The sequence below is a fragment of the Anastrepha obliqua genome, chromosome 5 (assembly GCF_027943255.1).
Source record: "Anastrepha obliqua isolate idAnaObli1 chromosome 5, idAnaObli1_1.0, whole genome shotgun sequence".
Taxonomy (NCBI): domain Eukaryota; kingdom Metazoa; phylum Arthropoda; class Insecta; order Diptera; family Tephritidae; genus Anastrepha; species Anastrepha obliqua.
In genome coordinates this window covers 60,698,834-60,711,467 of record NC_072896.1, presented here as the reverse complement: position 1 = coordinate 60,711,467, position 12,634 = coordinate 60,698,834, and the positions used below count along the sequence as shown (strand labels likewise).

Genomic DNA, 12,634 nt, shown 5'->3' with positions numbered 1-12,634 from the left:
CGCATGCACAAACGGGCACAAATCTCATAATGTTAATTTCCAAATTTTCCACAAATCGGCTTACTTGAAATAGTTACTTAATCAAAATCTTTGAAATTACACCTAACGTTTAATTCAAATGAGCTGAGTTATAGTATAAAGTATGCATATGTATGTACATAAAATATTGTATCAGCAATTGGATCATTTATGCTAGAAACCAGGATAATTAGAGCTAACATGGGTAATATCAACATAACTAAAAGAGTCCACAGGGGCACTCCACTCCTCTGGTTATGTGTTATTAGTAAAATCTTAATAAAACTTAATGGAGGTGGGGTAAAAGTGGTCGCGTACGCTGATGATGTGGTGTTAATGGCATCAGGACTGTGTCCCAATACGATCAGTGGGATCATTCATAGGACGGTAGGCGAGCTTAACTCTTGGGCTACAGGCTGTGGCCTAAGTTTAAACGCGCGTAAAACAGAACTTATGCTATTTACGACCAGATATAAGGTCCCAATTTTTACTCTACCAAACATTAACGGACAAACCCTCTCACTTTCACCCAATGCAAAGTACTTAGGAGTAATCCTGGACTCCAAACTTAGCTGGAAATTACAGGGAGAACGATATGAAGTGTTACCTATTCAAAACACCATAACTTTTTTGTGTGAAATTAGTTTTTATTGATTTCAAAGACAAAATTGTTCAAAAATGATTATAATTTTAATATATATTCACTTTAGCTCGATATGACCACCTTTTGCCTTGACTATAGCCTTCAAACGGTCAAAAAATGAGTTGTATGCTGCACGAATGTGATCTTGAGGTATTTTGGCCCACTCTCGTATAATCGCTTTTTACAGCGCATCCATACTGGCATATTTTTTAGTCCTCACCTTGCTCTCCAAAATGAACCAGATGGAATAGTCCATCGGATTTGCGTCTGGCAAATTCGAAAGCCATTGTGTGGACGAAATGAAGTGTCGAACATGATTTTTTAACCATTCTTGATTCACACGAACTTTATGAGACGGTGCCGAGTCCTGTTGGAACGTCCATGGTCTACGACTGGAATGTTTGCGTGTCCACGGTTCTAAAGTAGTTTCTAAAACATTTTCCCGATTCCCTGCATTCACTTTGACACCAGGCTCGATAAAAACGATTGTAGAGCGTCCATCAGCGGTCACTGCGGCCCAAACCATTACTTGCGATGGGAAATTGCTTCGAGTGACTATATGTAGGCTCAAATTCTCGTATGAGCATTCGGTTAAGTAAACACGACCGTTTTGAGTGTTTATGAATTGCTCAATTGGGAAATTTTTTTCATCAGAAAACACAATGTTAGTAAATTCGTGCAAGCGCAACCACTCCTTTGCTTTTTCGCACCGAACTTTTTTTTGGTGGGGTAAAAGATCGTGTGCTTTTTGGAACTTGTAAGCCTTGACCTTGAACTCATTTTTCAATATGCGTCGAATACTGTCTTACGATATTTTCAGTTCTTTCGCCATTTTTCTTCCACTTCGACGTGGATTTCGTTCAAGTCGAGCCTTCACTTCCCGAACCATTTCTGGCGTTGTTGCGGTTTTTTGGTCCACCTCCATAGCGTTTTGCAATGCTACCAGTATCATTGTAATGCTTTATAGTGCGATACACAAACATTTTATTCACTTTGAGGTGACTGAGCTCACGAACAATGGCTGGTTGTGATTTTCCAGCCAAATATAACGCAATCACTCTATTACGTTTGAATTTCATCACAGAAAAAATATCCACAAAACTGAGACGCAAATGCTTTCAATGGCTTATAAACAATATATTGAACTGTCATTAGAACAATGTCATGCACAAAGTGAATTTTGAACCTGGGCCCTACCTCATGGTAGTCACGCACCAACCCATTCGGCTACGGCAAAGGGCCTTTCAAAAGACGCTCCTAGATATTGTTTTAAAATAGAATATGTAAAAATTTAGATTCTTTCAGATTCCACTATTTTTATTCAAAATACGGCTCTCAACAATTATATGTGAAAAGTGACATCATTTAAGTACCCACCATACGCACGTCTATGAGTACAGGTAAAATCTGCCAAGGTGTTGGCTCATGAATGCCTAGTTGTTGAGAACGTAGGGATATCGATGTTGTTGGGTGTAGGGTGTTCAGCAAGAGTGTACTCTACAGCAGCAAAATTCTCAACAAAGATTCCAGTTTTTGATCTGTCAGTCCTTTTTCTATCCTTGAAATTTTCTATATTCTATCTATTTGTTCACCAACCTTTGCATTGTCAACTCATTCGTTTTAGTTGTTGTTGTATTGGTGCCTGCAGTGTGAATCACGCTGCGATGACTGCAGCTTCATCACCTTTAATTCCTATTTGTTATTAATTTTCATATATTGCTGATTGCTCGAATAGTTTAAAATTAGTAAATCTAAACAATATGCTACTTTTTTAGATTTTTCAGTACTTTTATGGTCAATAAAATAGCTTCCGATTCCGCGAAGAATATGCAATATTCGAGTTTTGTCAAACGAAGATACTGATTATTACTGACGCCTGACTATCGGTAGCAAACTGATCCCAAAAAACAAATAGGGAAGGTTAAATTCGGACGAGCCGAACCTTATATTGGGTTGGGGAAAAAGAAATGTCGTATTTGTGATCGAAATTTGACGTACTTAGAATTATCCAATTCAAGTCAAATATGCCCCGTTTTGTTCGAAAACTTGTTGCTATTTAGAAGGCCACTTCATTATCCCCCTCCTTATTTGCAAAAAACTCAGACAACCAGTTTTCGCAAGCCTCTTTTGAGGCCAACTTGGTATCATCAAGGGCGTTTTGCATGGACCGGAAGAGATGATACTCACTTGGTGCCAGGTCCGAACTATATGGTGGGTGCGATAGGACATCCCATCCGAGTTCCCGCAGCTTCTGGCGGGTCATCAAAGATGTGTCAGGACGCGCGTTGTCCTGGTGGAACACAACACCATTCCTATTGACCAATTCTGGCCGCTTCTGGTCAATCGCCTGCTTCAAACGGTCAAGTTGCTCACAGTATAGGACCGAATTAAGGGTCTGGCCATAGTTGAGCAGCTCATAGTGGATAATTCCCTTCCAATCCCACCAAACACACAGCAAACCCTTCCTGGCGGTCAATCCGGGCTTGGCGATGGTTTGGCCGGCTCGCCGCTTCTCGACCACGATCTTTTCCACTTGGCGTTGTCGTACGTGATCCACTTTTCATCGCCAGTCACCATCCGCTTCAAAAATGGGTCTAGTTCGTTCCGTTTTAGCAGAGAATCGGAAGCGTTGATTCGGTCCAAGAGATTTTTTTGCGTCAACACGTGTGGCACCCAAACATCCAGCTTTTTGTGGTCTACACCTAGTTCCTGACTAATCGAACGAATGCTCACATGCCGGTCTCTTTGGATAATTTCAACGATTTTACCAGTCTCTACGACGATTGGCCTCCCAGTACGGGGTGCATCTTCGACATCTACTACACCAAACCGAAATCGGTCGAACCAACGCTGTGCTATGCGAATCGTTATAGTATCAGGTCCATAAACTTTACAATTTTTTGCCGCCGCCTTCGTTGCATTTTTCCCTCTAAGGTAGTAAAAACGTAAAATATGACGAATTTCTTGCTTAGTGGACTCCATCTTTGACGCGCTATAACTTAAGACTGAAACGTACAATCACAACACTGTCAAAGAGACACTTGTAGTACAGATTGTCGTCTTCAAATCGCCATTTAGTGTGACCCGATGCAATAAGTACAACGCAAGATATGTTTAAATGTCGCGCTCAATTGACAAAATACGACATTACTTTTTCCCCAACCCAATATATCCGCACACATTTTAGTCAAATTTAATCAGGGCAGGCTGTTAATTTTCGGCTGTTCATTAATAATCAAACAAGCTCATAAAAAATTATGTATTGTTATCATGCTTGTATCATAAGAGGGATGGCGGAAATTTGGTCATGAAAAAGTGGGCGAGGGTTTTATTCGAACACAAACTTATGTCGGATCTAAATAAGGTGGAGTACAATACGTATTTGAGCAAGTTTTGTTGAGTCACTATCGAGATACCCGCTTTTACCCAAAAGTTGAAGTGGCACTACCCATTTTTTCAATTTTAGTATCTTCGCATTTCTTTCGTTGAGTACAATATTTGTCCCAGATTTCACTAATTTTACTTCATTTGTAACAGACTTATCAGGTTTTATTTCTTTGATAATTATCATTATATGGGAGGTGAGCGCGATTATTGATGGATTTCACCCATCAATACCGAAGTATGTATCTTGGTCCTATTTCGTGCTTACACATTTTAATTAATTAAATTATTCAGCCGCGAGAGCAAAATCTACCGTGTCTCAAAGACTTTTTCTGAGACTAATTTAAATGCTTCGCATATGCGTCGAAAATCTGATTCTATTTGCTCTATTAAAAAAAAAAAAATAAATAATTGGCGCGTACACTTCTGTTAGGTGCTTGGCTCCTCCTCCTATTTGTGGTGTGCGTCTTAATGTTGTTCCACAAATGGAGGAACCTACAGTTTCAAGCCGACTTCGAACGGCAGATTTTTTTTTTATGAGGAGCTTTTTCATGGCAGAAATACACCCCATTGCCTGCCGAGGGGCGACCGCTATTAGAAAAAATGTTTTTATTAATTTTGCTTTCACCGAGATTCGAACCAACGATCTCTCTGTGAATTCCGAATGGTAATCACGCACCAACCCATTCGGCTACGGCGGTCGGCCGTTAGAAGCTATACGTAGATTAAAAATAACTTAAAGAGGCTGAATACTGACTTTACCCACAAAAATGACTTCACCCATAAAACAAACAGGAGCAACTCACAAATGCATACAGAGGGGCAGATTTGAGCGTTTAAAACTCGGTGTCGATGGATGTGTATGAATTTCTGAGAAAAATCTTTTATTTTGACTAAATAACTTTTTTTTATTCTTTATATAAGCTTAATTAAATTAAATTAAATTAAATTAATTAACATATGTACAACCTAAAACATGCAGCGCTAGCATCAGAGACTATCACCTGATAATGAGAGTTATTTTATACTAATAGAGTTATTTTATACTAATAACAGATATAAGTAAAAGTTTGAGCAAAATGTTATGATTTATATTGTTGTATCTGATAAAGAATTTCGGAGCACTACTACAAGCCAAAGCCATTAAACAGACCATCTATCCAAATGATTGTTTTGGTGAACATTTTGATACTATTTATTCGTAAATATTATAGCGATAAAGGCCCCTCGCATTGTGCAGGAACTGTGTTGGACTACTTTGTTGTGAAAACATGAATTTTCCCTCTAAGCACAGAAGTTCCACAAACTTACCACAATGGCAACCACTGGCAGATTTTGCTAGTGAACAGTGAAGTCAATGTTTGAAGAGCCCAAAATGGGTAATAGTATCCGAAAATGACTTAAAGAAATTGACACAATTGAAGTATAATGTACCTGCACCCATCTTCGCACAAAACTACGACGAAATGCTGGTAAAGTGCCAGTTTTTGAGATTCATTGATTTAAAATCATTGCTATAAATATAATCTAAGTAAAAAATATACATTTAATTAATTTAATATGTATTGAAATTTTTAATTAGTATAGCTTTTTAATTATAACCCGTTAGTATAAGTTCTTCCAAACCAGTTCATGAATTCGAATGTTTGTTAAATAGTTTGCCGTTCCCTGAAAGGAGCCAGTAGTTTTTGTTGCGAAGTAAAGCAACATTATAAGCTAAAAACTTTTTTTGATTGCGTCAAGCGCAACTGTTTTACTCATTTGCCGTGCTGTACCGTCTCTTCCACTTTCCACTGTTTTGTATAACTCCAACTGCGTTTGCTTACTCCAAACTCTTTAACATTAAAAAGTTAAAAGAAAAATATTTGGAGGTTTTCACTTTCCTCAATATTGTAACTTTTACATATCTGCTTCGGTAACTTTTTGGTGGGAATGCTTGTTTATATCGTATATATGTATGTAGATGTATTAACAGGCATGTTTCATGCATATTCAGTGTGTTGTTCTTTTTCGTGTACTTCATTCTTACTTGTATTGTACTTGCAATTTTATTTTAGTAAACACAAACAGCCAAAACAGCTTTTGCTGTCCCAAGATATTAACCCCCTTACTTTAGTGTGCGTTACTTGCTTGGCAATTGACTTTGAATACTGGTGAGGCAGTGAGTGCTCAAGTAGACAATCTTTGCAATTGTTCAAGTTGCTTTAGGATCTAAGCATTTTGTATAGGTACACATTTACGCTTCCATTACACGGCCTATGTGGAGCTTTTTTTTGCTGAAATGTTTCGTTTTGCAAAAATTGGGCTTAAAAAAGTTGAAGTTAAATTTAAAAAGTTTTTCACGTGAACGAATGAAGGGAAGTTGTACGAGTATATATGGTAATTGTTCTTGTTACGGGAATAAATAAAAATTGAACCTATATATTATAATAATTGGAGTGCCGTACTATGTAGAGGGCATTATTATTATTACGAGGGTTATTATTCCTTACAGATTTTACAATCAGATGAGATTTAGTAGATTTTAATATTTGTAAGCAAACTAAGATTAATAGACTAGCAAAATAAATGTTTCAACACATCTGTATATGTACAATCCCACTTTGACCCATTTAGAGTGCTCCAATCGAGTCCAAATGTATGACCGACCCCCACTAACTTTGGACGGCCGATCCACCCATGCCAGTGGCACACCCCCTGGAACTCCCCTAGGGGGTTCCCCATACAATCATTTCAAAATATCACCATTTTTGGCCTTTACATGAGAAAAGAAACTAAAAAGTTCGACCCGAATTGGGGGGCATCAGAATTCGTTTTAAAGGTATGGTTCCTTCGGCAATGTTTCTTATTTTGATCCCTAGAATATGATTTTCACAGAGCAATGGGCAATTTTTTTGCCTCCCCACAAAAGACACTAAAAGTTCGACCCAAATTGGGGGGCATCAGAATTCGTTTTAGAGGTATGGTTCCTTCGGCAAAGTTTCTTATTTTGATCCCTAGAATATGATTTTCACAGAGCAATGGGCGATTTTTTTGCCTTCCCACAAATCGACCCGGCCTAATGTACATATATAAGGTAGCGCAAAATTAATCACCATATTGGAAGATTTATAATTTTTGCATATGGTGCCTTACGTCAATCACATTTGGTACTTGTGAACTAGATAGCACAGGATCTATTACGATTTAATAATTTTTGAGGGATATCTATAAAACAGTATTAACACCGATAACAATGTCAACCAGGCAATCCAGCGGAGAATCTCTTTTGCCAACAAATGCTACTTTGGACTAAGTAAACAATTGGGGACGAAGAACACGTAACACTCTATATGGCTCACACCATGCCCGTCTTAACGTACGGCACAGACGCTTGGATGATGCAATATCCGATGAGGCGTCACTCGGAGTGTTCGAGAGAAAGATTCTACGGACGATTTTTGGGCCTCTTCAAGTATGAGCTTTACAGCGACATAGACATGGCGCAGCGAATAAATATCCAGCGGCTTCGTTGGCTGGGTCATATCGACCGAATGATACAAACGCTCCGTTTCTCTAGACTATCTCTACATAACATAGGAGTAGTCCCTAAACTACTTTTTATAGACCTTTCTACGAAGTAGGTCCATTGGATCATTTTAGAGTGCAAATTCGGCGGACGAGTCCATAAACTATCTATTATGTAATCCAGACATTGTTTCATTTGCACATAACTAAAATACAATCTTCGTTTATTTATCGAAAATGTGGTATAATAGAAATAAAAGTAATAATAAAAACCTTAAAATTTCACATACCTTTATAGTAAATATTAGTTTGGGGGAAAAATAAATTCAGTATTTTTTCGTTAGATGACAGTAGTGATCGATATCTCGTAAAGTATCGATCAAACAATTTAAATGCTAGGCGTCAAGGTGACATTTCACACTAAAAAATTATTTTGCTGTTTTTGTTTGTTTCAATTAATTGTGAGTTACGGAGTGTTGAAAAAGAAGGTGAACAAAGAGAAAATAAAGGTGAAAAAAGCCAGCCATGCCGCTGAAATTGTTAATGGTGTTTATGATGCCGATGCTGTAACAGGTAATTACGTGCCATTTTGGTCTCATCGATTCCGTTAGGCATTTTTGATGTTAACCCGGGGTTTGGCGCTAGGAAAATACAAACACAAACGGTCGCAACCGGGTAAAAATTACCACATAATATTTGTTAAATATTTGTTGACGTGATAACGTCTTATAATTCGATGTAGCCGCACTGCAAGCGAGAGCGCGGAACAAACGACAAAGAGGCACAATCGGCCCCCGCGTTCGGCAACGTTTGACAACTGGCTCTCTCCTACTTGACTGAGCATATATGTATGTATATGTACATATGTATATGCGCATATGTATATAAATTCACATATTTGTATTTGCATATGCTTTCTTCATGTGTGCATGGTAATGAACCATTTCTCTGTTGAGAATAGGAGATGATAGAAAAAGTAGGAAATGAAAGGGAGTATTTCGAGTGTAAAGTGTCTTGAAAAAAGCAAATCGATGATGGTGCCTCTTAGTGTTGTTGACTTATTAACGTCTGATGCACAATCGAAATTGAACATATCTTTCATGAATTTGATAAATGTTTCGTAATTTTTCACGTTTGTGAAAATGTGACTTGACCTATTCCATTGCGATTCCATTTACCTCCTCCTCTATATCCATACAAAATATTTATCAAACCAATAAAATTAAAATTTTCTTTTGAAAATTGCAACCATTCCATAAGTATTTTCTTATGACGTTGTCACGTTAAACTATCGTCAGTAAACCGACTTTACAGACAACCTGTTTTTTTTAAGTTAGAAGCGCGTCTTTTGTTTCTATGCAGAAAGGTACTTGAAGCGGCAGGTCACGATATTTTGTAGAAAAAAGTTAAAAGTGGTTTTATTACCTCTGTGGTATTTTTTACCCAGTAGCGACGAACACCGGGTTGAAGAAAATGTCGATCAAATCACAGAAATAATAGAAGTTGACCGGGTGTTAGTAGTCGTAGCATCGCCAGCAGCTAAGTATCGACAAGAAAAAAAACAAATGTTTTAAATCATTTGCGTAAAAATTGTAACCAAAAATAATGGATTTATTTTTCCCCAACCTAATATTATAAACCTTCATTGTTTTCCTTACTAACTGAACTCATTCTGATACTGGGTATCAATCTTGGCAACAGAATCTTAAAAAAAATAAACACATTCATATTAAAAAGGGGTTTTTGTTATTTTTATTTTTATTATTACTATGACTATGATGTCGTCTTTTATATGTACAACAATCACATTTTATATAAAGAAAGAAAAAACATTATGAAAGGAGGAAAAATATATAGATACATACATATATTATATAACCGCACTTACGTCTAATGAAAATCTCGCGGTTGTAGAGGGGCCATATATACTTGTAGCTTACTGTAAAATTTTATTTCAAAAAACATGTTATAGTTCTAAAATACAAAAAGCAGAGATTTTAAGAAAGGTAGAAGTTGAGGTCTCAGCAGTGTTCGCATACTGTGCCACCTGCAGTATTATGCACTTGCATATGCAAAAGCATCTGTATGCATGGCAGCACAAAGGGTGTTGAGAGAGCCGGATGGTACTTTTTACTACAATATCTTGCAATTTCATTTGTAATGAATTGATGGAGTGCTGTCAAAGGGACTTTCACGTACTCTTCACAATGCCATTGAAAATCTTGTTCTGTACAGTTTGTGCTTCATTTTCACACGGCTTTCGCATACATAACTTTGAATAATGTGTTGAACAGTATAGGAACTTAATTTAACCAATTTGGTGATTTTTAGTTGGCTTTTTCCATCCCACATAGCTTATTTAATACTCTTTCACACACCTCATCAGATGGTTAACGATCCATTTTAATTTTCCACTCGCGACCACTATCTTTTAGTGTTAAATATGACCGCTTTGTTTCTAGGCACTAATAACACCCACTGCGCATTTTAGACCGTTTTATCGCAACTAGCAGTACATGCGTTTGCATATTTTGGATATGACTACATATTTGTGCATGGGTATACATACATATGTGGTATTTTAGGTACCTCTTTTGGTTGCATTATCTCCAAAATACCTAAATATTCATATATAGTAAATAAAAGTTGCAAAAAAAAAAAAAGAATTGGGGTAATATATTTATTTATTATTAATTGGTCGTTTTTTCATCGCCGGGCACTGTTGTTATAGCTGCTTTTTCTGAGCCAACTTTTGCATTTGGCATTTGGACTTATGGGATCATCCAAGCGGCATTCTTTTAGAACTACTAAAAGCTCCCTTCTACTAGTTATTCAATTTTTTATACGACAGTCTCTAAACTTTTGTTTTAAGGATTTATTTACATTTTTACTATTTTCTAAGCACAGCCCATTAGTGGCGTCATTAATATCGCTAAAACTTTAACCAAAATCATATAAATAATAACCTATCACTTTCCACATCCACATTTTCACATTCTTTATTTATAGAGATAATTAATATTTTGTCCTTTTTTGTTTTTAAATGACATTTACTGCACGGCATTTTATTTAGATTATTTTAATACACTTAGTTAACTTTGTTGCCCGCACGGATAACGCCCTGCTTGAACGCATTTACCTCACAGAAAAAATGGAAGGGATTTTAAAGGATTTTCATAATGGATTAAGGAGACAATTTCTTGGAATGCTACTTTTTTCAAGTGACGAAATAAATATTATATATGTACGCACGCAGTTTCGTAATTTGGTCTGGACTGATGTTGCATTATACGTTTATAGGTGTGTAACCAACATTAGCCCTTTCTTGCATAGGTGGACATTAATATCGTAAAATAATATGAACATTTTTGTTTAAGCACATATAACTATGTACTTGTACATTGACCACATGTTGAGGGCATAAAAAATAGTATATAATTTTCCTTTAAAAATGTATTATTGATCTAAATACATATTAAGGGTTACGTGTAAGTGACGTCCACTAGGTCCAGGCGAGTTCTATTAAGTAATTATCGAAAAATGGGGGTAGCACGGCCAATTTTTCAAAACTTTTAATTTATAACAGAGATATCACTTTCTTTGCTTTCTTTTATTAACGCAAAAAATATCTACATTTGTCTCGAGTTAACATCAGACAGGAAATTTAGACTTTTCATATATATAGATGTATTCTTTTCAGTCCATTGTAAAATTTTCTCTGATGACTCTGTGCATACCTGTTTACGATGAAGTTCCGTGAACTGGAACATCTAGTTATTTGAGCAGTGTGCTATCAGTGCCCACACCGAATTTAAAGGCGATATCATATTAATCTTTCATATTAATCTTTCGCCTTTACTCGCCATCACAGAGAGAACGTTGGTTCGAATCTCGGTGAAAGATCAAATTAAGAAAACGTTTTTTTCTAATAGCGGTCGCCCATCGCCAGGTAATGGCAAACCTCCGAGTGTATTTCTGCCATGAAAAAGCTCCTTATAAAAAAAATATCTGCCGTTCGAAGTCGGCTTGAAACTGTAGGTTCCTCCAGTTGTGGAACAACAAACATCAAGACGCACACCACAAATAGGAGGAGGAACTCGGCCAAACACCCAAAAAGGGTGTACGCGCCAATTATATATATATATAATGTTTTAGTTTCGGCTTTCACGCCAAGAAAGGTAAATTTGTTAAAAAAACTTTCCGTTCATAATACTTACATACATATATATTTAACAGATACTGTATGCATTTATTTACGCACATATTACTTATATATCCGTACTCATTTGTCAGCACCCGCAACTATTTTCTCCACATTTTTGTTAAAATTCGCAAAATTTTCTCTTCACTCACAGGGTCCGATCCGAATCCATTAGCGTCTGCGTATATGTCAACGGCTGCTGGCTTGCCACAATTCGGCACCACCACTTTATCGACTTCGCCTTTGGCCAGTGTGGCATTGAGTAGTGCTGCAGCTGCAGCGGCTGGTAAACAAATCGAAGGTAAGTTCATTAGTGAAATAAGAGTTGGTTGCGATGTGACTGGTAAACTTGCAAGAGGTGTGAAGCATGGATTTATGCTATCTATTTTTTGAAATTTTGCACGTTTATAATTTGTTGCATCGGAATAGGTGTAGTATGGTACAAGATAAATATGTATTCACATGCTACATAAAAGTACGTGTCTGACAGTGCGCGATTTTCGCTACAAAATCAGAACAGAACTGTTACTAATTTACTAAATGAGGTAAGTGTTCATTTCGCTTGTTTGCCAGGCTACAACAGTATTGCTTTTGAGTGCATCGCCTTTATTTGCTCGTGTTCATTTGTAAGGAGCACCGTGGAAGTGGTGCGCCATTGGCTATTGTTTCATGTGGTTTTAGCGTTTTGCAGAATGTGTCAGTTAATGCTGCTGCCACTGCTGACATGTAATTAAACAATTTCATGTTCATGTTCATGTTTCGCTTATACGGACATGACCCATTCCAGATGAATAGTGGACAGCCACCAAAAATGCCAACGTGCAGTCATTAATCATAAGCTGTAGCTGAACATCCAACCATATCCCAATATAAGTAAAGTA

The 12,634-nt window shown here is 37.0% G+C and overlaps 1 protein-coding gene across 4 annotated transcripts in view; it reads left to right on the top strand.

Annotated features, from left to right (window-relative positions):
- Positions 1 to 12,634, top strand: part of LOC129249464 (CUGBP Elav-like family member 2) — a 205,847-nt gene that overhangs the window by 177,844 nt on the left and 15,369 nt on the right. For all 4 annotated transcript variants that reach the window (XM_054889292.1, XM_054889293.1, XM_054889295.1 and 1 more), the window contains one exon: positions 11,908 to 12,054. In XM_054889292.1, the coding sequence (XP_054745267.1) occupies positions 11,908 to 12,054 (147 nt within the window). The remainder of the gene's footprint in view (positions 1 to 11,907; positions 12,055 to 12,634) is intronic.